The sequence below is a fragment of the Erithacus rubecula genome (assembly GCF_903797595.1).
Source record: "Erithacus rubecula genome assembly, chromosome: 5".
NCBI classification, from domain to species: domain Eukaryota; kingdom Metazoa; phylum Chordata; class Aves; order Passeriformes; family Muscicapidae; genus Erithacus; species Erithacus rubecula.
This window is the reverse complement of record NC_136687.1, coordinates 58,004,361-58,029,189: the sequence shown is the minus strand read 5'-3', so window position 1 is coordinate 58,029,189 and position 24,829 is coordinate 58,004,361. Positions and strand designations below refer to the sequence as shown.

The following is a 24,829-nucleotide window of genomic DNA, read 5'->3' as shown; positions in this document are numbered from 1 at the left end:
ATTTAGATAAACTTGAAGCATGTCACTTCAACCAGAGTTTTGTTTTTTTTTTTTTTTTTTTTTTTTTTTTTTTTTTTGGTATTCACTGTACTTTGTGAAATAAATTGAAAAATAAGGATATATGAAAATGTTTTCTTCCAAGTACAGCAATACTGGTATATTCTCATGGGATGTTTCTTTTTGGAAAATACTCCATTAGAAATATGGCTAACCTTAACCTTTCTACATAAAATAGGCCTTGAAAAAATTAAAGCATGGAAAATTGTTAAAGGTGGCATTCTTCCTGTATCTTCAATAGAATCATGCTATCTTACCCATACTGAAGGTATGGTCTTAGTGCTTGAACAAAAAAATCCTCCTCTCTTAGGAAAACAGGCTCACTGGTAAAAGTGCAGCAGAGAAATTTTATGCACTCACAGATTACAGTGCAAACAAATAAAATGTAATGATCTAATCAATTTGAAACTGATTTGTCAGTAGAGAGGTGATCAGCAGTTTATAACAGCTTTATCTTTAAAAGGCAAAGGCCACTGGGTAAAGAACTTCAGCACATTCATGACAGGACTTTGGTAGCAGCTCTGTCACCAGGAGGCTGTTGGATGAGCAGGCATGTTTCCTTCCTGCTGTCCCAGGCAGAGAAGGTGGTTTTACAAGCAACTCCATAACAGAATTGATTTTTTTCCTTCCCATTTAACATTAATGGCTTTGTAAATTATTCATGCAAGCATGGAGGGGAAGCCTGGATGCAATAAATGTGTTTATATGTGCATCTTGCCTCAGTCCTGGTGCTGTTCAGCTCACACAGGATGTGTGCCTAAAACTGCCATGATACATTTCAGTGTTTTCCCCACTGTTGTGTGTGAGAGCAGGGGCCAACCCAGCTACTTTTCCTTGCTCTTAAAACAGAAATGTAGGTAGAGACTGCTCCCTTCCTACTCTTTGTTTATGGAGCCTGGGGACAGGGCCAGCAGATCCAATAGCCAGGCTATTGCAGCAAAAAAAAAAGCAATGCCTTAATTCCGTGTGCTGAATATTACAAGGAGAGGTCTCCAGAATCTTCTTTCATTTTTACAGGTACATTGATGGATTTCTGCCTTCTGAGACTCAGGAATTTGCCCATGCATCAAATTTGACATATGGTGTGCCATTTCACTAAAGCAGAGGTTAACAAGCACTGGGACTGAGTCAAAAGGTTTTCAGTTCTCAAGGTTTGTTTTCTAAACAAACCCACAAGGCAACACTTTGCCTTGCACAGGATTAGCTGCATTGCAATCCCTGCTTCAGATGGCAATAAAGGTACTGAAATGTCAGGGAAACACAAAGCTGTCTGACCCATTACTGTGAACACTGTGCTGTTTTTCCTCAGGATCTAGACAGGATCCACTAATGCTGCTTTGGCTACATCTGTCCCTTGGATGAAGACTTTTGTTCCTTTATGCCAGATGCAAACAAACCAACCAGGCATTTGGCCTCTGCCATTTGCACCCCAGATGAAAATTTACAAACAACTGCTAAAAAAAACTGTATCACTTTCTGCTTGGGAAGCAACAGACAAAATACAAAATTAAAATATCTGTGAGTGTGTTACAACAGCCAGTTTGGGAAGCAATGTTATTTTGATTTGTTTCTCTCCTGGGCTTTGGGCACTTTTAATTGGCTTGGACCCACACATCTTTGTAATATTTAAAAACCACTTGTATTACAGATAGTAAGAACTCTTTATTACCATGGGTATGGCACTGACAGGTTATGGCCTTGATCCTAACTGGGCCTTTTGGGCATGATCATAAGTAAACACTCAGAGGAATGAAGATGCTGAAGTGCTGTTTGGCAGTGTCAGGTCTAGCTGGACAATTGTGGTTGTTGTGTCCAGAGGCTTCATCAGGGATCATCCTGCTTCTGCCTCAGAGAAATTATTTAACCAGAAGAGGCAAAGAATAGGAGGAGAGACAACAGAGCCAAAAATAGGAGCCAGAAAGTAACGCCCTTGTCCACACGACTCTCCTGGAAATAGCTCTTTAGGCCTTGGACTCCAGCTCCGTTTTTTTTGTTGGATCCCAGGCCGGGACAGCCACTTTTCACCAAATTTCATTTCTCGCGGAGCGGGCTAAGCTTGGGTGGGGCTGGACCCTCGCCAGAAAACACAGGCGGACCTCTTGCCCCTTTTCCATTCTTTAGCTGTCTTGTCCTATTTGCTATTCACAGACCCGGCAGCTTTTCCCAGTTTTCCTCTGCTCCCCGAGCCGCTCGTTTCGGGCTTCCTCCGGCGCTCCAGCGCGTTGGAGCCATTTATTCCCGCACCAGGATCGCTCCCTGCCCTCCGCCGCCCGGCCCTGGCGCTCCCCACGCCGCGGGATCCCGGGGCGCTCCGGTCCCCGATGCGGGGCGGAGCGGGCCGGGGCGGGCCGGGGGCGGAGCGGGCCGGGGCGGCCGCGGGCCTTTAGGGCCGGCGTGAGGCGGCGCCGCCCGCTCGCCGCTGGATCCCAGCTGCTGCCGGCCCGGCCCTGCCCTGCCCTTCCCTGCCCTGCTATGCCCGCCATGGAGGTCGTGTGGGCCGTGGGGCAGGTGGGCACCGCCTGGCTGGCCGTGGTGTTCGGGCTCATCATAGTGCCCTCGGCGCTGGGCATCTCGCTGGGCATCTCCGAGGCCTATATGTGGGTGCTGGTGAAGACGCTGGAGGTAGGCGGCAGCTCTGAGGGGAAGGGGGTGTTCCCGAGGGGAGCCGGGCTGTGTGGGGTTGGATATCCTGGATATCCCCGAGGTCCCGTCTGCCTCCCGCTGTCGGGGAGAGCGGCTGGGTCTCGTCCCGCCTGCCGTCGGCTCTGCCGGCTCGGGAGGGCTGGAGGTCGGCGCTGATCTCTGCCGCTCTGAGCGCTCTCCCTGGAGCGGGGTAAAGCTCGTCACCTCAGGCTGTGCCATGGCCGGGGCGAGGCTGTCCCTGCTCGCTGCTCCGCCCGGGGAAATGATGCCGGACCGTGCTCTGGGAGGGGTAAATAAAGCTCTAAGTAAAGCTGTGCTGGTGCTCAGCTCCCATCCAAGCACCTCAGTTGCCATCTGCCCCTAAATCCTCAGGGATAGCCACTTTCCCACAGATAACCTGCTTTCTGCGTGGGGCGTGTTTAATATGTGTGGGAAAACCCTCCCTCTGAAGCTCACGGTAGCGGTGAGGAAGAGTGTTTTTAAATTATTGCTGGACACGATCGGATTTAAATATTTACTACGCTTTTTCCAAGGAGGAGGGGCACCCAAGCCAAGGGAACAGCTGTAAGGAGGAAAAGTGAGATGACTCACAGCACAGTCAGTGGCCATGCAATATACATCTGTGTGTGGCCATGGAAAGTAAATTTTGTCTAATTTCATCTTGTTCTTCGAAGTTTTCAGGCAAGCCTTGTTCGTGTATTTCAGTGCCTGGCTAAAAAACTCCCACCTATTAAATGAGCATTTGTTAAATGCATCTTAAGTCAAAATGTTTCAATGCTTTTGGGTGAGAATGGTATCAGGATAACTGTTGAGCAGAGAAGATGCAGTTATTGGTGGAAAAAAAGGATTTGAATAGCAGGTAGGAAGTAAAGATCACCCTGAGGGAGCAATCCAGATGGCCTAGTGAGATAGTCTTGTTTAGATGACTTGTGATGACCTGTGAATAACCACAATTTGCATTCTTTATTCCTAGATCATTAATCATTATTTTTTAGTGTCATCAAATGTTGCAACAAGAGGTGACTCAAAATGTTTTAGGCAAAATTATGGAGAAGTATCTCATGGAATATTGATGATGGTTAATTGTGAGAGCTCTCCTGTTGCCTAAGGGAGGAAATAATGACTTATCTTGCAAGTCACTATTACTTTTGCATGAAATGCTTTCTGGAATTGCATGCTGCTCCTTATATTAAAAATTATATTAATACATAATTATATTGGACATAGATATGATATAAAATGATGCATATCTGAAAGAAAAGACAGTGAAATATTGGTAAGTATTCTGAGACAAGTCAGCTAAGTTGGATTTGCTGTGGGAGAGTGAAGAAGCTCAATCCACCCAGGTATTCTGCTTATCTCAATTTGGCCTTGCTTTGCTTGTGGATTCTTTGTCCTCAGAATACTTCCATGGGGATAATCCCTGAAAGGAAGTGGCTGGTTTTGGGATGTCTCCTCTTGGCTCACAGGTCTGTCTTGGTTAGAAGCCCCACAGAGGCTGATTATCTGCAGCCAGGTCCAAGCAGTGCCTGCAAGAGCACCTGAAGATGTGTAACATTTAAACTGTGGATATTAATCAGAGTAATATTAAGAAAAGTACTGTATCCTTGCATATCAGACTTTTAAGAAGTAGGTTGCTAAATAATTTGGAAAGATATATGTCTTTTTATAAGGGATGGGTATAACTATCATGTTAACAGTGAAATGTGCTGCTAGCTCAGTGTCTGAGACTTCCCTGGATGTCGAATTGAGTGTGCACAGTCTTCTGAGAAGAGTTTTTTGGCTCTGTGGAGTCACAGGATGCTGCAATCTCTGAAGGCTGAGGCCTTTTTCAGCAGTGTTAACTTAATAGCTTCCTTAAGCTTCCTCTTCCTCTCCCAGCCCTGGATCTCCCCAGGCCTTTTCCCCTTTCCCAGGAGGAGGGTGAGCTCTTGCACCTGCAGGGTGTTCAGCCAGGATGCTGCTGCTTTTGTTGCCCTTTTAATGGGCCAGAATGCAGGAACTGCAGAGTGGTGGCTGTTTGTGCATCCCAGCTGATACCAGTTGCTCTCTGGTTTTGCCTGTTTGTATCCTGTGTCTTGGTTTAGTGGAAGGACCCAGTGACTGAGGTTTGTTCCCTACATGGCCTGTGTTGTCAGGTTACAACATCTGCTTTATGAGAGTCAATCTCTTTTGAGGGTCCAAGTCTGTCCATAGCTCAGGGACAGTTCTACAGTTTGCTGAGATATCTCTTCAGGTCATGCCAGATAAAACAAGACATCCAAGAATGAGTCTGTGGTGTTCAGTGGTGTTGTGTAGGCTGTGGGATGGAGCAAGTTGAAAATGACAGGGGGCTTGTGCATGATTTTTTCCTGACAATTAAAGAAAAAAAATCTACTTGTTTCAGGAGACCAGAAGCTTGTTCCTGGTGCTGCATGATCCAAGAAAAGGGAGGGGAAAACTCCTTTTAGGAACAAAGTGTTTTTGTACTTTGACCATCTGACATTTCTGACAAGGGCCATCAGTTGGTGCACAATGGATTTTTCTCTCTGCTCAGCTGCCTCAGCAAGTACATGCTGCTAAGCAAAATGCAGCGTGTACAGATGAGGATGTGCTTCTCTTGGGCTGCATTTGACCCTCAAGTACTGCACTAGGAATTACCAGCTTTATATCAATATATTGTTTCTTATGTGATTGTATTTTTCTTCAGTATGGTAAGGGAAAATGTGTGGAAAGAAGTGCAGCAGGCAGACCACTTGCTATTTGAAAGCCTGCTGATAGTGCATTAACTTGCTTCTGAATTACCAAACTCAGCAAACTTTTAGGAAATCGCTCATTTTTTCTTGTGGCTTTTATTCCTGTGTTAATATAGAAGGGTTTCTGTCACAGAGGGTCAGTTTCTCTGTTTCCATCAGATTGCAGAAAATCTGGAGGACTGCTTTGGTCTGTGTGTCTATATATTTGGCAGTAGCAATGCACCCAAAGTGTTGATCTCTGCTTGATGGATTGCAGCTCACCTTGTTAAATACTTTGGGGTTTTTTTATTTCCAGTCTGCTGGGTTGTTTTATCTTTTTGGGGTGTGCCTTGCAACACAGTTGAGTTGTCAGCAACACTTTGTGCAGACTGCCCTGCTTGCCCTTTCTAATGGGAAAAAATTGTTGTGTTTTTTAAACTGTGCAGTGCATGATACTTGTGAAATATTAAGAAAGAAGGCAGCCTGAGGGAAGTCAGGTCTTTAGGTCATACTTGTGTCAGGAAACAACCAACCTGGCTATTAACTAACATCACATTATTGTTTATTTCTGTTTTGTTGATGACTGTGAGCACTTTTAGTGCACTCCCCTTCCCAGTCTCTGGAGGCTTTTTGTGGGGGCTTGCAGTGAGCAGAGAGAGTGCTTCTTGTGTGGCTGTTTTTGCTGGCTGTAATGCACAGCAGATGCTGCCCTTGTAGCTGTTTTTCATGTCCTGTAACTGATCCATGTGAGTTTAACAGCAGCCCCTTGTAACAGAAGCCATTTCTGATAACTTATTATGCTGCCTGTAGGGAATGTATTTTTGCTAGATGAGAGTGCAATATTATTCTGTAGCTGCAGGTTAAGCCCGAGTTCCTTTTGTTGCAAATAACCTTGGCAGTATGAATGGACCAAGATGTGAGGAGAAAAGGACCTGTCAGTGCCTCTGGTCAAACTGGAGGTGGTGGCTGTGCAGGGCAGATGGGATGGACTGTTACTCTTGTCCTAGGTATGCCAGGCTGCAGCTTCTTCCCCTGACTCACCATCAGGATTGTGTGATATGGGGTGTGAGGGTGGGGAAGGGAGAAGGAGAGGACAAAGCTGATAAATAGATGAATCATTGTGGGCTTTGACTGCTGCTTGTGTAACTCAGTGGCCTGGGCAGCAAGCTTTGCTGACTAATGTCATTGCACAGAGTCAATGAAGGCCTCTGTCTGTGTAATTGGTATCCTTCAAGGACTGCTGGGCAGAGGAGAATCCAAGAGCTCTGCAGGCTGCCAGCTCAGATGGCAATGAGAAGCATGTCTTGGAGACATGCCTGATGTGAATGATGCACACATGTTTACAGGGCTCACGCTGACTTTTGGAATAGTATTTTAGCAAATTTTGTGCAGAATCTTGAAGTAAATCCCCGGCCTGTATTAACATAGATTCCAGTCCTTTGAAGGCCTTTATGTATTTTTTTTTCCACAGATTTAAAAATCAAGAGTCTTTGCACATCAGTAAATTTGGCAGAGCTGGGGATTGCCCTCTCCTCTGGTTGCATCAGCAATTAATGTACCATATTCCAGGTCAACAGCTCTTGTCTGAAACTGCTCTCAATTTTACAGCAGGTGAACACTGTTGATAAGCAAATGCTGTTTAAAAAATAACAGCAGCTGTATTCAGAGCTTGCCTTGAAGGAAGAATTTGTGAAGCTGCTTAGCATTCCTTTTGCTGATGCCATTGGTGTAATCCTGTGAAGCTGGACTCTTATTTGCTCATTGGATACCTGTCCACCAGGAAGGACTTGCTGTGCAACTCCTGTGTGCACAAGAATTTGGGAAGCTCCTTGGAGGCAGTGCCAAGGGTTTCCCATCAGAATGAGAGGTGCATGGGAGATGAGAGAAGACCTTTTGCCCTGACTTGGAATTGATTGTTCCTTGGTGATGGTGTTGTTCTTGCCTCACACAAAACAACCTAATTACTGGCATGCAGATTTTGCTGTGTTAAACAAGGTGGCATTGTGTGGGATGTGCTCTGCAATCTTTCTGTTGTTATTGAGGTTTGGAGAGATTCCAAGGAGGAGTGCTCATCCAAACTAGCACATAAACTTTTGGCTTTGATCTGGCAGTGCCTTTAAAAGAGGAACACCAGTGGTCTGTCTCCATGTGATTGCAGATCTCAGTCATCTCTCCCTTCTGACAAATTCAAACATTAAGTCAGAGGTGATGTAAAGGTGGTAAATTAGGTGAAAGGCTAAGCCCCATTTCTTAGGGGAAGGAGCAGGGCAACACTCTGAGGTGTTACTAATGATTTGTCTTTTGATCACAGCAAAGAATGTCTAGAGGTGCTTTAATGAAATCACATGTCAGGTTTGGCTTTGGAGATAGTCATACCTCAGAGGCAAAAATCACACATTTACAGGAGGTATCAAAAGCCCTTCCTAATTTCAGATAAGACAGTTGCCAAATAGACAGCTGTGTTTCTCAAGTACTCCATAGGTCCTCTGTGTGTGGCAGTTGCTTAGTGATGGGTAAGTCAAACTGATCTTTTAGTCACTTTGGATTATTTTTTTTTAATGCTGCTGGTAATATGCTTATATATGCTTATACTCCTCTTTTCTAGGAGTATAAGGAGGGAGAACTTTTCAAGGGAAAGTTAATGTTTTCCTTGCCTGGTAAAGTGTGGTATCTTCAGATTCTGCATTGTGTAACTAAAGCATCCAAGCTACTTTCTTGTCAGCAGTTGGGATACTAAAGTTTCAAAATCAGACTTGTGATGTTTGTAGTTGTGGGATCATGCTGTTTTCTAACTTTACATTTTCAGTTCAGTGGGTAGCCCCATTATAGAACTATTTTTAATCTGCATAGGAGCCTGTTTTATACTTGTTCCCCAAAGCTGCTTCAAGAATCCCTACTAAAAACACAGGTCTGCACCAAGGTCATTGGTACTGCCAGCTCAGCAGCAACTGGGAGAAGCCACTTAGATTTGTGCCAGTGTTACTGAGAGATCCAAAAGACTTGCCAGTCTGCTTTTTCTCATTTCCTGGGTACAAGGGAGGCCATGCCTTATAATTGTTTCATGCTTTGATCTCTAATACACAAACATACTGTTTTTCCCTCTCTGGGGTGGACCAGCTCACATTGTGATAGCTCTTTGTAGCATAACATTGTCCTTCAGCATAGGAACCAGCTGAAGCAGTGATGGGTGGCACATATCCCTGCCTAGCAGGAAGGAAGGGGAATTACTCACATTACTGTGGGTGGTGTCTCTTTAGTTTCTCAGCCTGGATATAAACAAGCTTTTCACTTCATCAAAATTGAGGTTCTGGCTTTGGTGGTAGTGCCTTTAATTCAGGTGCCTGAGAATATGTGAAAGAATTGGGTGTTTAGTAAAAAATTCTCATTTCTTGCTCCTTGGTTGCTGGAACCACCATAGTTTTTGGAAATATGATGGATTGAGGTAAGAAGGAAGCTGACAGAGAACTTAGAACTTGTTTGCTGTGTCATCTGGTAGATGTGGGTCCTTAGGAATGCCCAAATGCTCCTATTTTATTAAGTGTGCCTAAATCCCCTGAGAGACCTGGCATGGGATGTCAGACTGCCTCAGACACTGACTTGTGGAGCAGAAGTCACTGTCCCCTGGCATGTTCTGTGCAGCCTTTGTACAGGGTGCCACGCTGGTGTCAGGCTCCTGGCAGCGCTCCCATCGCCTGGGAAGGCACGGGTAGAGGGCAAAGGGAACTCTCCTCTCCTGGCTTTCTCTTTCCACTGCTCCCCCAGCCCCCAGGTGGGCTGCTGCACCTTTCTGGAGTTGGTGAACCTGAGGAGCAAAGGTCAGACCACTCAGAAAGAAGGAATGTGCTTTTTTGAATAGGGCTGAGCTGATAAATGCATCTGAGCAGTGGAAACAGACTTGAGTTACATGACCCTGCAATTTCTCTGCTTTGGGAAGGTTGTGCTGCTTCCTTTGCTAAGAATGATGCATAGACAGAAAGTTACTGAAAGTACTTGAGTACTACAGAAAAAGCTGAGTTATTTCTACAGTTAAAATTAATTTCTGAAAGAGCTATTGCCTTAGCAGCAGGAGAGCTGGGAAAATGAGTGACTATATTGGCAGGGTAGGTTGTGAATCAGCAAAACTTGATGAAGTAAGCAGTATTGGCTCATACTGGAAAGTTATGTGGTGGTGGTAATGGTATGAGTCAGGATGCTGGCCTTTTAGAAGGAACCACATCTCCATGTCCCACAGCTTGTTGGGAGGGGAAAGGTGGAAAAATGCATGGCATCATCTGTATGCTCTTTAAAAAAAATGCCTTTGATTTTGATTAAGCTGTCGTGATTTGAACAGGATAATATTCCTGATCTCTTGATATGAGCTCATTTCTACCATGTCACCTGTCTTTATTGAAAATGCCCATTGCAACAGTGTTCCTAGAAATAGAAAGAAGTCTTGTGGAGGAGGAATTGATGTAGGTAATGGGGAACCACCGAATCAGCCTTATTTGGCAGAACTTTCCATCCCTTAACAAATCTGCCATGTGGGGAAAGGAAGGATTCAGGTCAGAAGGGCTTCTCTGACATCAGACTTTGGGGTGGAAAAAGGATTATAATAGTTAACCCAGTAAAAATGAAGCCTGAGATAGAGGGCTATATAAAAGCTCTCTGGAACTGGGTCAGATGGAGGTCATGAAACCCCCATGCCCTGAGAACAGGTTCAGCTGGCTCCAGCCTCATCAGGGCTGGAAATGAGACACAGTCTCTTGTCTCTGTCCTGCTTTTGCAGGAGCCAGAGCAGCTGGAAAGCTTTGCCACTCACTGGAGAGCAGAGCTTATTTTATTCCCTATTTCAATCTCATTCTCTCAGACCTTCCATAGGAAAAGAGCAGGTAACCTCCAGGGAGCTGGCAGCCCTTTCTAAGGGCAGGGGGAAGGGCTCTCTGTAGCCCACCCTAAAGCTAGTGATTTTCTGCTCAGAGCTTCAGAATGAAAGCTGAGAAAGTTGGGGTTGTTCAGCCCAGAGAGGAGCAGGCAACTGGAACACATTGCCCAGAGAAGCTGGGAATTCTCCATCCCTGGAGGTGTTCAACACCTGGCTGGACGTGGCTCTGAACAACCTGATCTGGTAGAATGTGTTCCTGTCCATGGCAGGGGGTTGGAACTAGGTGATCTCTAAGATCCCTCCTCACCCAAATCATTCCACCATTATGTGAAGGTGCCAAGAAACAAGCAATTGCAGAGTCATAGGAAATGGCAGATTTGTTCAGCTTGGAAAATACTTGGGTGCAATCCTTTTTGGGTTGAGTCTGAATTTAATTGAAACTTCCCATGACTGAAAATGCTATTTTTGGTTTTTAGTGAAATCAGCTGTGTGCAGACTTCAGTTTCACTTAACCCAGTTAGGACTTTTTGGGTTTTTTTGCTTCAGTATGATGAAACTACTCTTAAAGAAGACAGGCTGGGTTGAGATGTGTCTGTCAGCTTTGTGGACACATGCTGTGTGTTCTGTGTCTGGCTCAGCTCCTGGTGTTTTCCATGCAGCCTGGACTCAGTGGCTGCTGTGGCATAGCAAGGTTGACAGAGGCCTTTCAGGCTCTTGGTGGCTGTGTACCTGAACTGGAGCTGAAACAGGTGTGGAGCACAGAGCTGGCTCTCTAAAGACTGAAAGCAGAGCTGGGAAGTACTGACTAGCACCCAGTGGGTTTTTTGCTTGTTTTTTTTAATTATTATTTATTTGAGTTTTTTCATAAGAACTGTGTATGGGTTTGGATTTGTGGACACATCTGAGGAAGATGAATGATGATTACCTGACGAGGATATTCTTTGAAAATCACAACTTGTCTTTGACTAACTGTTGGCTTTTTTGGTGACTTTTTTCCTTTTTACTGCATTTGTGAAATTAATGTTGTCTTTCTGTTCACAGTGGGCCACTATCCGGTTACAAAAAGGTGCCAAAAAGCCACAGCCACAGATGCCACGGACTCCTACTGCTAATGGTGAGAGCTGGGGGCAAAGTCACATTGATGATACTCATGCTCACATTGGAGTACTGAGGCCTTCTCAAATGAAGCAGTTAGATGTGTGCATGAGGGAGCTGGAGAAGAGGTGGGGTGTTACATGCTCACTGAAAATCATGGTTTATCCTCAGGCAGCTGCTCATTCACTGCCCCAGCAGGATCAGGGAGAGAACCACAAGGGTAAAAGCCTGAAAACACAAGGGTTGAGATAACAGACAGTTTAACAGGGAAAGCAAAATTTGCACACACAAGCAAAGCAAAATAAGGAATGAATTTCCTGCTTTCCCATGGGCAGGCAGGAGAGCAGGGCCCCATCATGGGTAACTTGGGAAGACAAGCACCATCACTCCAAATGTCCTGCTTTCCTCCTCATTCCTCCCACTTTATACCCTGAGCATGATACCATACAGTTGGGAAGATTCCTTTGGTCACTTTGGGTCACCTGTCTGGCCTGTGCCTCCTCCCATTCTCCCAAACACCCCCAGCTTCCTCATCAGCCTGGCTGTAGGAAAAACAGGAAAGCCCCTGGCTCTGTAAATCCTGCTCAGCAGTAACAAAAACATCTCTGTATTATCAACCCTGAGTTCAGCACAAATCCAAAACACAGTCCTCTACCAGCCACTGTGAATAAAATTAACTGCCCCAGTGAAAACCAGCACAATTATGTATCTAATAGTTTTGCAGTGCTACAGGCTAGCAAACAGTTCCTGCAGAATAAAATGCTGGTTTTACTGACTTGTACTGAGTAGTTGAAAAATCTGGGGATAAGGAAATAAAGGGTATGAAGCAACATGAAATTTAACAAAACAAAGTAGAGCAGAAGATGGAGACTGTTCTCAGCTGATGGAAATTTTTGTGTTTAAATATGAGGTTAATTTTCATCTTGAAATTTGTCTTTACCCTGATGCTTGCAACTTTAGAGTACACTCATATTCTCTGAAGAGATCTAAGAGTTTGTTGGACAGCACTTTTCTTTCCAAAGCTCATTGTTTTTTCTGTGGTAGGATTGCAAGTTGAAAGTGTGTAGTGGGCTACTTGTCTTTTTTTCAGTCTGGTGCTATTGACCTTTTACCCTCTGAAGTTAGTATCAGTGTTTGCCAAACTTCTTACACTCACTGTCTGTAGAAAGACAGCTGAATAGTTGCTTCATCTTTCTTCCTTTAGCCTAGTTTTGAAATTAGTTCTTTAACCATATCTTAACCCATACTGTGTGTGAGTTGTGGTAGACTGTAGTAGGTCAGAGTTGGCTTAAAGACTTTGGAGACATGAGAGAAGTCTGTTTGCCCAGGAAACAGGAGAAGGCTGAACAAAGCATTGCAGCCTGCACTTGGTTTCCTCCTGGTTCCTGAATGCTTCAGTTTTGTTATTCAATTGCTCTGTTTTGACAGCATTTGGCAGCAGTGTAAGCATTTTGTGTGTGCTCCCTCCTTAGGCTGCACAGCTGGAAGCAGGCCCAGCCTGCCAGTTAGCAGACAAGTCAGTTGTTACCTGAGCCTGTGGATTAGCTCATGTGAACATGATCCAGCAGTGGGGACTGAATTGCTGAGCTGGGTATGTGTTTCAGCTCCAAATAAATGTCCTTAGCACTACTGCAAGCACTGGGATCACACTGTCTGCAGGCCAGGCATGGAACTGGCTTCCATGGCAGCAGATACAACTGTCAGCACCTGTGATAGTAACCTGGAGTACTGCACAGCAGCTCTGAAAACAGGTTAAAACTTTTCTTGCTTAATTGCTGACTTTTAAATGGCTGAGAAAGTACATCCTATATCACTCACCAGTGTCCTGAAAGTTGTGGTGTTTTTTGGGAGGAAAGGGGAAAAGGCAAGGTTAGCAGTCCTTTCAGCTAATTGTCAGGGACATGTCTGTTTCCCAGGTTGTCAGTGGTGCAGGAAGATATCCTTTTTCTTCCTATAAGGCTGATGGTGCCCCATCATGTCATGGGCCAGTGGGAGGGCAAGAGACCCCACTGTGCTGCTTTGGCTGTCACCCTCCTAGACATCTGATTGTTCTTACACATAGTTATTTCCTCTCCAGTAAAGAGACATCAAGGGAGAGATGTCCTGTCTAGTAGATTGTTCTTTGAGCTATCTTAAAAATAAAAATAAAAGCTACAAGTAGCTATTTCTCCTGTGTGCAGCTGAGGGGTGTGTAGTGTTAATATGTGCTGTGGTTCAGAACCTGCACTAAGTTGAGTGTACTCCACTATCTGGAGGACATTAGAGACAGTAAAAATGGCCTGAGGTAATTCATATAGATGATTGCATGCAGGCTACATTCAGTCAGTCTTATGGATGGGGATGCACAATCACAGTGCTAGCCTGAAGCCCTTTTTAATGTCCTTTGTATATCTGAAATAAAAAGTTAAAACCTTTCCCTGCTGGAGGTGGCTCTTTCTGCTAGAAGCTGGAGTCTTAACTGTTCCTTACTTGAGAAAGTATGGGGAGACATGTGGTGCCAAGCTGTGCTCTATATCTTGCTCTTGGGAATTTTTTAAGCAGAGGAGTAACTGACTTGTGATTAGTTCCTGGCTGTGGAAGCAAGTACTTGAGGGCCAAGGCAGGTGTAGGTCTAAGAGTGCATTATATAAGTTGGCATCCCCTGAGGTTACAGAACATGAGCAGACAGAGAGGCCCAATTGCATTACACAATATTTACTGAGGGAGGAGAAACTCCTGCTGATAATGAATTACAGAGTAGTTGATTAAAACAGGGTAAAGGTAAATGTTTATGTGTGTGTGCATGCACCTCTGTGTAAATGCTGAAAGCATGTGTGTATCACCTCTTACGTCTTTCCTGACCATCCAGCCAGTACTAGGAGGGGGGTCAGGATAGGAGGAAGCACTGCAGATGTATGTGCAAGGGTAAGTTCCCTGTTCCCTGGCAGAGCAAAAGTGGTCTTCCCCAAACACTTTGAAATTGTGTCCCTCAGTAAACAAAAAAACCCCCAAAAAAACAAGTGGGCACGGTTGAGGAGACACCACCTTTCTCTGCAGTGTCAAATCCAGTGTGCTTTACATCTCTTGGCAGAAAGGGCAGCCAGTGCCCTTGTGTTGGTGGTGTGGTAAGGAACAGTTTCAAGAGAAATGCTGGCTGATGTATTTACATGGGAAATTATGTGGTGCTGTCACCTCAAGATCCCTCTCTGCTAGAGGGCAGTATGTGCTGGACCCAGTGGCTGAGCTGGTGCCTGAAGGGTAGATGTCTATCTCACTGCAGCTAAATAATCACAGTGACCTCTCAGCTCACTGTGGGCTGCTGACTGGGTTGTCTTCAAGGTGGTGGGTTTAAAACAGACAAAAGTGCTGACAAGAGATTTGAAAATTACTTTCAATTAATGAAAAGCTTATGCAAATAATGTTAATAGTGTCTAGTTACTGCATGAGTAGATACTACTAAGGAGCTAATTACTAGATAGTACTAAGTAGATACTGCTAAGTAGATCTACTTACAATGTAAGTAGACAGTGTCAAATTTGAGTCTGGTACAATTAGTTGACTGGAGTAGGGGAGCTTGAAGGCTTGGGGCTTGTGCTGCAATACTGAAAAAAACAGTGACTATAGCTTTTTTTTTTTTTTTGTTGAACGTAATGTTTGCTGTACTCCTGAGTAGTGCTGCCCTTGGCAAGCTCAGGTCTGCCCATGCCAAGAGATTAAAGGCCATTAAATGTGAGTTGTGATTACAAGAAGGCCAAGTACATCACCAGAGCAGCGTGTGTGTAATTGTGTTCGTAGTACCTTCACGTGCTGCCGGGATCTTGGCTCGGAGGAGCTGTCCCAAGGCTGCAGGGCAGCTGGGCTGGCATGGGGTGTCATGTGACAATGACAGCACAGGCTGATGAGGCAAGACATTACAGCCCTGCTACCTCAGCTTGCTAGCAGTGTGATAAACCTGAACCCTGGGCTGGGTTCAGCTGAGAAGATGGAGCTAGACTGGCCAGCTGCTTGAGTGGTGCTGAATGGGCTGAAAGAGGAAACATTCCCAGCTTTGGGAACTGGAGAGAGGGATGGTACTTGGGTGCTGGAGCATTCCCCTGGTTTCTTGCACATAACCTGTTTCCAGCAGCACAGAGCAGACAGGTCAGACTTACTCAGCTACAATCCTGGTTATTTCACAGTTTGGAGATTTTCTGAGTGCAAGGAAAAATGAATCAAAAACTAGAGCTCTGGTTTGGGTTTAACATATGACATAAGCATAGTCCATTTTGGTAAATGTTTGTTGTGATGCAGGCTTGTGTTATTTAGATCCTGAGGAGCATGTGGCTTTTTGGGTTGGCCATATTAATGGTTTATATTTGTAGGCTTGTGATAGGACAATGCAGTGAGTTGGCTTGCTGGTGCAAGTTTACCTCAGTTGTTTGTGAGACTTGTATCTTGGAACTTCCTGTGTTATCTCATATGTATGTGCCATATGAAGATTTTCTACATCACTTGTAATTTGAATGTTACAATTATTGGCACAGGAAATATATGGAGAGATTTTCTGTTGGCAAGACTTCATTAAGAGAACATTTCCTGCAAAAACACATCCTACTACATGGAAAGTTCCTAGTAGCTTGATGAAATTGGGTTATGTGTCCTTTCCCTTTTTTTTTATCTTAGCATGGAAGCACAGAGATTATGCAATTTATCAGAGGGTATCTGACAGAGTGGCAACCTGAACTTGGACCTTGGTAAACCAAGTTGAATGTCTCAGGGGATGGTTGTTCTGGTTAACTGTTACTCTAGATTTCTTTGGTCATCAGTTTTTGGAGCCAGACTTGCTTACCAGCAAACAGCTACTTGATCTTTGTTTAGCTTACACAATTTGTTCTTGCCTTTGAAAGCTCTGATGAGAAATTTGTGCTTATCAGACCACAAGCTTAAAAAATGAAAAGGTGGAGGAAGGTGAATACTTGTTTGCACTGCAGTTCTGAGCCCTCCAGGTTACTCTCCAGGCATTAAGTAGTCAGAATTCAACTGAAACAGCTGTTAGTGCTCAACTGAATCAAGGCTCCTCTAGGCACAACTTTCTTTGACATGATGTTTTGGAGGGTTTTTCTTTATTTGATTTTAAATAAGACAAAAAATTAGCGTGGTCTGCCTATACTTAGAGAAAATATTTGTGCTGTGAAGGCAGGGAAGTGTATTTGGTCCATGCACGGTGTTGTGGTCTGGGGCTTTGGCAGCATTGTAGCTGTGGGACACCAGAATGCCAGAAAAAAGATGGGAATAGGCAATAGGAAAGCCTCCATCAAGGAGATTGAATGCCCTTAAATACACAGAGCACAGAAGGGAATGGAAAGGCCAAGGTCTCACTTGATTTCTTCTGAAAGCACAAGAGAGTCCTGAATAAAGTTTGAATTGAGAACATGCCAGATGGTGGGAAAGGGCTTGCCTTCTTGCTTTGTGTTCAGTTGGTAACAGAGCTGGATATAGTTGCTGCTCAAGGTGTTGGTGTGAGGAGGGGGAACTGGAAGTGGCCTCCTGCAGGGTATGCTGTGTTCAACTGCACAGCTTCTCTTCCTGCCCTAGGAGGGGCTCTGATAGTAAATTTGTCTCCTTGAGTAATGTAGAATGACAGGTGGTCTGGAGGGTGACTGTTACATCACAGAATTATTTTCTCAGGTGGTTATCCTTTTCCTTCCCAAGGTATCATTGAAAGGGATGAAACACCTATGGAGAAAGAAATCTCCCTTCTGCATCGAGCAGACTTCGAATTCTCCCACATTTTCTACTTCTGCAGAAAAGGATTTGAGGCCATTGTGGAAGATGAAGTCACTCAACGATTTTCCTCAGAAGAGCTGCTCTCCTGGAATCTGCTCACAAGGACTAATGTCAACTTCCATTACATCAGCCTGAGGCTGACTGTTGTGTGGGTCATCGGGGTGATAGTGCGGTACTGCTTCCTGCTGCCCCTACGGTAAGCTCTGGTGCTGAGGGGTTTTGTCAGCCTGGGAGCAGCTAAATTGGTGTCCTCTTGGTAAATGTCATCTCAGCTTTCTTTAACTCAAGAGCAGTATTGTCAGATATAAAGTATTAACTTTATAGGCTCCCTTTATGTTAAGAGGCCCTTATTCACTGTGGAGGGTAGAGTAAGGCTGGTGGTCATTTTTTCCATGAATGCTTCCCCTAAGTCCATGTGTATTGGCAAAATGAATGTAAACTAAAGCTCCCTGACACCGTGTGCATGGGAGTGTCTGGATCTGCTGCTAATGGGTTTAGTTGCATCACTTATTAGTGGCTTGTTATATTTTTTTTTCTTTTACTCAGAGTTAGGATTAAAACACAAAGGGGAAGGATTTCTCATACAGACTTTGAATCTTATTTCAAGTACAGAGAGTTCTGCAGCACTTCTAATTACTAGCTAAAAGTGAGCAAAATAGAGGTAGATTTAGCTAGTTACAAGGTTTTTAAAGCTAAATAGTTTAATTAAAAGCTAACACCTATATTATTATACTTTTGACCCAATAACTAAACACCCATGACCCGCACTGCGGGATTTTTTATCCAACTGAAAACTGCTACCTCAAATCATGAAGAAGAAGGAAGGGAGAGACAAATCCCAAGAATGTCCACCTTGTGCTATACCTATTACTATATTCTAAAAACTCCAAATTCAAAACCTTTCATCATGTGAGATTACATACTTCTAACTACACACCAATGATTCTAACTTTATCACTCAAACTTGGAAGCCTTCTCCAAGGCCTCAAGTCAAAAGCAGTGTTCCCTTGGGGTTAGTGTCAAAAAGCACAAAAAGTTCAAAACTCTTAGGCTTCTGGGTTCCAACATGGTGCCTTTGCCAGACCATGACTTTAAGCAATAGGTCAGGGAATTGCTGAGTTAGAGAGCTGCATAAGTCAGGTATCTGAGAAATAATTGAATTTCTGCAATCCCTTTCCATTTTAAAGGAGGAAAATATTATTAAAGTGAGCAAAGCTCTTTACTTAGGTTTAATGTCTGTTTTGTCTGTAGCTTTACCCTCGCTGCCATTGGGATTGCATCCATGATTGTGGGAACAACAGCAGTGGGACAGCTGCCAAATGGCAGGTAGGTGCTGTGTGTGAGGGATGAACTCACTAAATTGCATCAGTGTAAGCACCTGAAGATTAGGAGCGGACAGATTTGTACTTATAACAGACTACTGATAATTCATTCTACCTACAAATTTTTGGATATTGTTTTAGTGGCATTTTGAATTTGAGCTGAGGTTGGATTCTTACCAGTCTTGGCACTGAGGCTGATGATTTCTGATGGGTTCCTGCAGCTGCCATGAGATACTCAAATGGGGCATTGTAGGGCAGGTAGTAGTGCTGGGATGAAAAACACCCAGCAAAGAGGGGACAGCCTTGCCTAGATAAGTGGCACCAAGGATATGATGAATCTTGGCTGAGCTGCTGTAGCAAGTGAGTTGTAGAGCAGGGGTCATCCCTCTGTGCTCCAGAATACCAGGAAAATTTCAGCCCTGAGTTATGTTGAATAGGCTGGAGAATATTGCATGTGTATCTAGCTGCTTTCCAGGATGCTTCAGAGGTCTGATTTCTTTCAGAGTGAAGAACTACCTGAGTGAAGTGGTTCACCTCACGTGCTCCCGTGTCCTCGTCAGAGCTCTGTCTGGTACTATCCATTACCATAACAAGTGAGTGAGCAAAAGTGTGGGTATGCTTACATGTGTGTGTCATACCACTGGAACTGGGAACTGCTCTCCTGAGCTGCAAGGTGATGTCACACTGGAGGGTGACTCACCTGAAGCTTCATGGAGATATTTGGTGTGTTATGTGGTGCTTAGTGCACTGGCATCTAACAACAAAATATGTAATTGCAGGGAAAACAGGCCTCAGAAAGGAGGAATTTGTGTTGCCAACCACACATCACCGATAGATGCGATCATTTTGACAAATGATGGATGCTATGCAATGGTATGAGGAGTTCTGAGATAACTACAGCAGAGGGGCCAGGAAAGATTGGGGGGTATTGCTTGTGGACTTCAGTACTTAATTTTCACTGCAGAGATGCTTGCTTGAGCACTGGTCAGTGGGGAGAAGTGTAAATTGTGCTGAAATTGGTCTATATTATGTAGTGGGAAAGTTGTCCTTGGAGTGTCAATGCCAGGCTCATCTGTTGAAGTACCTGAGACAGTGTCTAGATGCTCTCAAATGAATGTATTTTAACAGTTCTGTGGTCACTGCTCAATCCTGGCTTGCAGCTTCCCAGTGCAGTTGGGTTTTCTTGGGGTGGAGAGGAGGAGGTTCTGCCTTTCAGGTGTCTCAGACACTGATGTGCCTTGCTGGGCTCGCAGGTGGGCCAGGTTCACGGTGGGCTGATGGGCATTATCCAGCGAGCCACGGTCAAAGCCTGTCCTCACGTCTGGTTCGAGCGCTCCGAGATCAAGGACCGCCATCTAGTGACAAAAAGGTGAGCTGTGTGCTGGGCTGCCTCCCTGGAGAGGTGAGGAGGGGCACTCAAAAGACCTGGATTTGGGAATGAGTTGCAGGGGGGGGTGTGCAGCACACTGCATTGCTCAGAATGACCCGAGTGTGCTTGCTTGTGTGGGCTTTGCAGTCAGAATGGCAAGTTCCCAGATCACCAAGGAAGGCTTGAAACGTTTATACAGCATGTCATGGTTCAGATCAAAGGTTCTGGGAAGCTTTGGAATGTAGACAGTCACAAAGCATCTCAGTTGGGAAGCCATCAGCATAATAACTCATGTGTGATGAATTCAGGTGTGTGTTTTGGAAGGACATAAAGATACTTAAATTCTGGTACTTTCTGTTGAAGAAATACTGATGATAAAATTGGCTTTCTGTGACAAAAACTGTCTCAGTTTCACTGGAAATTGTGAGCCACCAAAAATAAAAAGCTTTCTTTTTGGTTGAGAGGCAAAATGTCCTGTTGTAAGAATATAAGCTGTGTACAAAAGTGATTTTCTGCAGGATGTCACCAAAAGCATACCCATGAATGCACTCTAGTGCACAGAGATAAAAACTTACCCTAATTTGTAGAGAACTTTTTAGGTTAATTTGGGCAGGTTAATTTCTTCACTGGCTTATTGGCCTCTGCACAGCACAGCTTTGCCAAGTTGTCCAAAAGTTATTCAAGTAGTATGAGCTGTAGACATTTAGAAGTCCCCTTTTTAAGAAATAAGCTGTTAAACAACAGAGGCTGGATGCACCACTGCATCAGTAAGTTTTTCTTACTATGTAGGCAATTTCTTGAAGGTTGATTAGTTGGACTGGCTCAATGGCATGTAATTGTTAGCTTCTCTGACAGGCATTAGTAAAATAATGTGGAGGAAAGAAAACAGGATGTTGCCTCAAGGTAATGCTCCAGGGGCCAAAGGGATGGCAGGCACAAAACTTCAGTTTCTGTGGAAAAGAAAAGCAAGTACAAATTAGTGTCTAGTAAAAGGCTTTGGTTTCATACATACACAGTACATAAAGGTATTTTTAATGCATCTCTGCCTGGGGAAAGAAGAGTAGAAAGGAGCTGTTTTTTAAGCTTTCCTTCTGCTTCCACAGACTCAGGGAACATGTGGCAGACAAAAGCAAGCTCCCAATCTTAATCTTTCCAGAAGGTAAGAAGCTGAACTACTTATCCCCATTCAGTGTAGATGTCATCCCTGTTCTCTTTTCATGGCTTCTGCTGCTCAAATCCATCTTCACCTCTGGCTTCAACTTGGTTAGGGCATTCCTGGTTTCCTTCTTTAATGCAAGATGAATAAACATGGAGACAACACAATACTGTCCCTGGATGTTGCTTCTCCTGGCAGCAGCTACAGGCAGAAGAAGGGGAAGATTATTTATTTTGCCCTGAAATTATTAATTTGTTGTCCTACAGATTTAACCTCAGCATTATGCTTTTTGTTTTGCACATCTTCTGGCCTCATTCAGGGAGTCAGTCACAAGACAAAGGCTAAAAATAAGCAGGGGACAGATGGTTGACTCAGTGAGCAGCAAATGCAGGCCCTTTATGGGTAAGACCTGTGTGTGGATGTTGTGTTATACTGAAATGATTGTGTGAAGCAATGACTTTCTCTTCTGGACAGGCACCTGCATAAACAATACATCTGTAATGATGTTCAAGAAGGGGAGCTTTGAAATAGGAGGGACAATCTATCCTGTTGCAATCAAAGTAAGTGGAAATAGCTGGCTGCTGAATTTCAGAGTTTGGGATGGGATTTTGTCAGAGGTGCAGGAAGCTGTTTCAATACAGCTGCTATTGAAAGCACAGTAGCTCTGGCAATTTGATATATGCTGTGGATAGCTCCTGGAGAATAAGTGGCTGAAATTAAAGTGAAATCCTTAGCCTATAGAGCCTGGCTGGTAGGCCCTGATGAGGTCAGCTTCTTCCTCAGAAAGCTGTAAGGAAGAGAAATCCAGCTAGTCCCTCCCAGTGCTGAAGGGAAGCATCATGCTCACAATAGACTTAATTCTTTTGTCTGTTCAGGCAGATGGGTGGCATATGCTGCTGGTTCTGCCATGTAATCCCAGGACTGAGAGGCTGTGATGGTCTGGGGAAAGGCTTAATCAATTGTTTTTTGTGATCCTTTGCAGTATGATCCTCAGTTTGGAGATGCCTTCTGGAACAGCAGCAAGTACAACATCGTGAGCTACCTGCTGCGAATAATGACCAGCTGGGCCATCGTTTGCAATGTGTGGTACTTGCCACCAATGGTTAGAAAGGTAATCCAGCACCTGCTTGCCTGACTGCTATTTAAGAACTTAACTGTGTTGACAAGTGCACTTTTATATTTTTTTTTTCCCCAAAAACCTCTACCCACCCTGTCTCCAAATCAGTTTTATACTAGATTTTTGTCAGTGCTGACTGATGTATGATTGTACTCTGCTTTTTATGATGCAGCTCGGTACCATCAGCAGTGCATCAAATATGCAAAGGATTGCAGTAAATGCAATGCTGTTCACAGTAGCAATAATGGTAATGTTACATCTTGTTGAAGCAAAATTTTCTCTTAATTTCAACACTCTAGTGGAAAAATGAGCTATTATCACATAGAAATGTCAGATTGTAATGTTGGCATGATAAGGAGTGGATTGTTTGGCAGTGAGCTAATTTGATGAGGCAGCAGATAAAAAAATGTTATGAAAGTCTGTTTCAGTTGACTTCTCTCTGCTTTGATTTTGTTGAATTTATGACCCTTGAAGGAAGGTGAAGATGCTGTTCAGTTTGCCAACAGAGTGAGGTCAGCCATTGCTCGCCAAGGAGGACTGACTGAACTCCCCTGGTGAGTGATGCCATCCTTGTTAGAATTAATGGACTATTTGTGGTTAGTTTGACTGATAGGTGCTTCCTTCCTTAGTTTTGTGGCAGATAACATTCAACACCACTTCATTCCACTCAGGGAAAGCAATGGAGTAACTCCACATGTGCATATGTGAAAGTAAAAGATGTATGAAGTTTTTGGAGCATGTAGCATGCAGTGAGTTTCATCTAAAGGCTTGATCTTTTGAAGTAGGTCCATTCACAGTTGTTTCTCATGTTGACATTAAGTAGCAAAAAAGAGTTCTCTTGACAAATCTGATGAACAACAAAAATTAAAATGGGCCTTGAGGCCTTTTTCTCTGACCTTCTCATGTCCTGCCTCAGTGAGTAGCAGGATAATGCCTAGATTTCATATGACACAAACTTGAGTGCAAAATCCAGATGAAGAGAATGGGCAAATAGAGTCAACTATGAGACTTAGCTCTGAAAAATGTAAGGCAATGCACAGTTGTAGTGTTGCAGAAGATTGGCTGTCTCTACAGATTGGGGAAGTAGCATCCCAGATTGCCAGAGATTTCTGTTGTAGGTACAGCCTGTTACCAACATGAATAGACTGCTCTAATGGGCTGAATTCAAAATTTGAGCTGCACAAGCATTGTGGCTTAAGGTAAAGGCTTTAATAAGTGTCCTTAAAATTGGATGTTATAGAAGTTCTGAAGAAAAACCTTTAATAATAATAATATTAATTTAGATTACCTAGCTTAATCAACTGTAGATTTTTAATGTAATGCATGGTTTGGTAACAATAACTATAACAGCCCTGATGGATTACTGTTCCCTCTTGCTCTGTTCCAGGGATGGAGGTCTGAAACGAGCAAAAGTCAAAGATACTTTCAAAGAAGAACAGCAGAAAAACTACAGCAAGATGCTAGTGAGAAATGGATCAGTAGGAAGCTTGTCTGCAGAAACTGAGTCAGACTGATTGTGATTCTTGAAAAGTAACTTTGCACAACCAGCCTTAGCAGGAATAATGTGTTTTTTTTAAATTAAAAAAACCTGACAAAAAATAGAGCAAGGAAACAACAAAATCCTTCATTGTGTGTATGCATATTCTCTGTGTGGCTGGTGCAGAGCCTGCCAAGGGCAGTGTCTCTGTGTTCCTTCCTGTTCATTCTTTTACTATCCTTCCCCTCTCCATCTTCATGTGATGATGCACTGCAGCTCCTGGTATTCCCAAGCTGAATGCCTGCAGAGTGAGAAGATGAAAAAAAAAACCTCAGTTTTTCTGTTTTTGTAAGGATGAAGGGAAGTATTCTGAACAGATGCTGTCAGGACACTGTTTGTGAAGATACCTCTTGTTCATGGTACTTTAAAGGTTTAAACATAACAAAATTTTGTCCTTTTTTTCCTGTTGCTCACAGACTTTTTGTTGTATATAACATGCTTAAATAACATGCTTTAGGATGTTGTCAGAACTGTAAGATTGACTATTTTTGTTAGCTTGCACCTGGATGTGCAAGGAAGGAATGGAAGCAAGGGCTGCAGAGACCCTACAGGATGGGAAAGGAGCTGCCTGCCAAAAGCACAGACCATGGACCATGAGGAATTTGGTTGCCTTATAACATGGTATTGCCTTTATTGAGAAGTGCTGCCTGAGGGGAGATGAGGGGCAAGTCCTCAATCTCCCTGCCCATTGCTGTTCTTGAAATTGCTTTCTTGAGCTCTGGAACTGTAAAGGTAAGGTACAGTTAGGGTTGGATAATGTAGGCTATGACAGATGAATTTTTGTGGATTGTCAGGAGTTCCTATCTGCAAAAATTATTGTTAATGGCTTGAAGTTCTCAAGAGAGCCACTCCAGAAGCACATGGTGTGTTTCCTGGGCTAGCAATAGCTATCACAACTATAAACATAGGATCTTTAAGTCAGCTTTGATACGAGACATGGCATGTCCAAATCTGCAATATATTGCTGTCTGAATGTAATGAGAAATAAATTCTATATTTCTAATGGGTCTTGTGTGGCATTACTACTGTTTTCTAAATATATATAATTTAAAAATTTGTACTTCCTGAAAACTTTACGTAGGAATTATGGAAACTTCGGTCACTGACATAAAGGACCAGTTGTAGTTGAATTCTCCTGATTTCTAATCTGACTTTCTTTGCTTTTTTACCCTCTCCTTGGACTCTAAGGCAAATAGGTGCCTTGGTGTTCATC

General features: G+C 43.7%; 1 protein-coding gene across 1 annotated transcript; it reads left to right on the top strand.

Moving 5' to 3' along the window:
• The first annotated feature begins 2,416 nt into the window (after positions 1-2,416).
• Positions 2,417-24,153, top strand: LOC306802263 (glycerol-3-phosphate acyltransferase 3). The gene is made up of 12 exons (XM_079306202.1): positions 2,417-2,679; positions 11,317-11,389; positions 17,041-17,311; positions 18,367-18,441; positions 18,941-19,030; positions 19,217-19,310; positions 19,691-19,806; positions 20,910-20,965; positions 21,437-21,522; positions 21,945-22,073; positions 22,554-22,633; positions 23,467-24,153. Exons 1-12 carry the CDS (start codon positions 2,530-2,532, stop codon positions 23,591-23,593), a joined length of 1,347 nt encoding a protein of 448 aa, XP_079162328.1. The 5' UTR covers positions 2,417-2,529; the 3' UTR covers positions 23,594-24,153.
• Positions 24,154-24,829: the final 676 nt, after the last annotated feature.

What these genes read in the sequence shown, in the direction of transcription:
- LOC306802263 (XM_079306202.1), top strand. Translation starts at nt 2,530, where the DNA reads ATGCCCGCCATGGAGGTCGTGTGGGCCGTGGGGCAGGTGGGCACCGCC. An exon ending in TGCTTCCTGCTGCCCCTACG is followed by an intron (nt 17,312 to 18,366) that starts GTAAGCTCTGGT and finishes TTTTGTCTGTAG; the next exon opens with CTTTACCCTCGCTGCCATTG. An exon ending in CGCCATCTAGTGACAAAAAG is followed by an intron (nt 19,807 to 20,909) that starts GTGAGCTGTGTG and finishes CTGCTTCCACAG; the next exon opens with ACTCAGGGAACATGTGGCAG.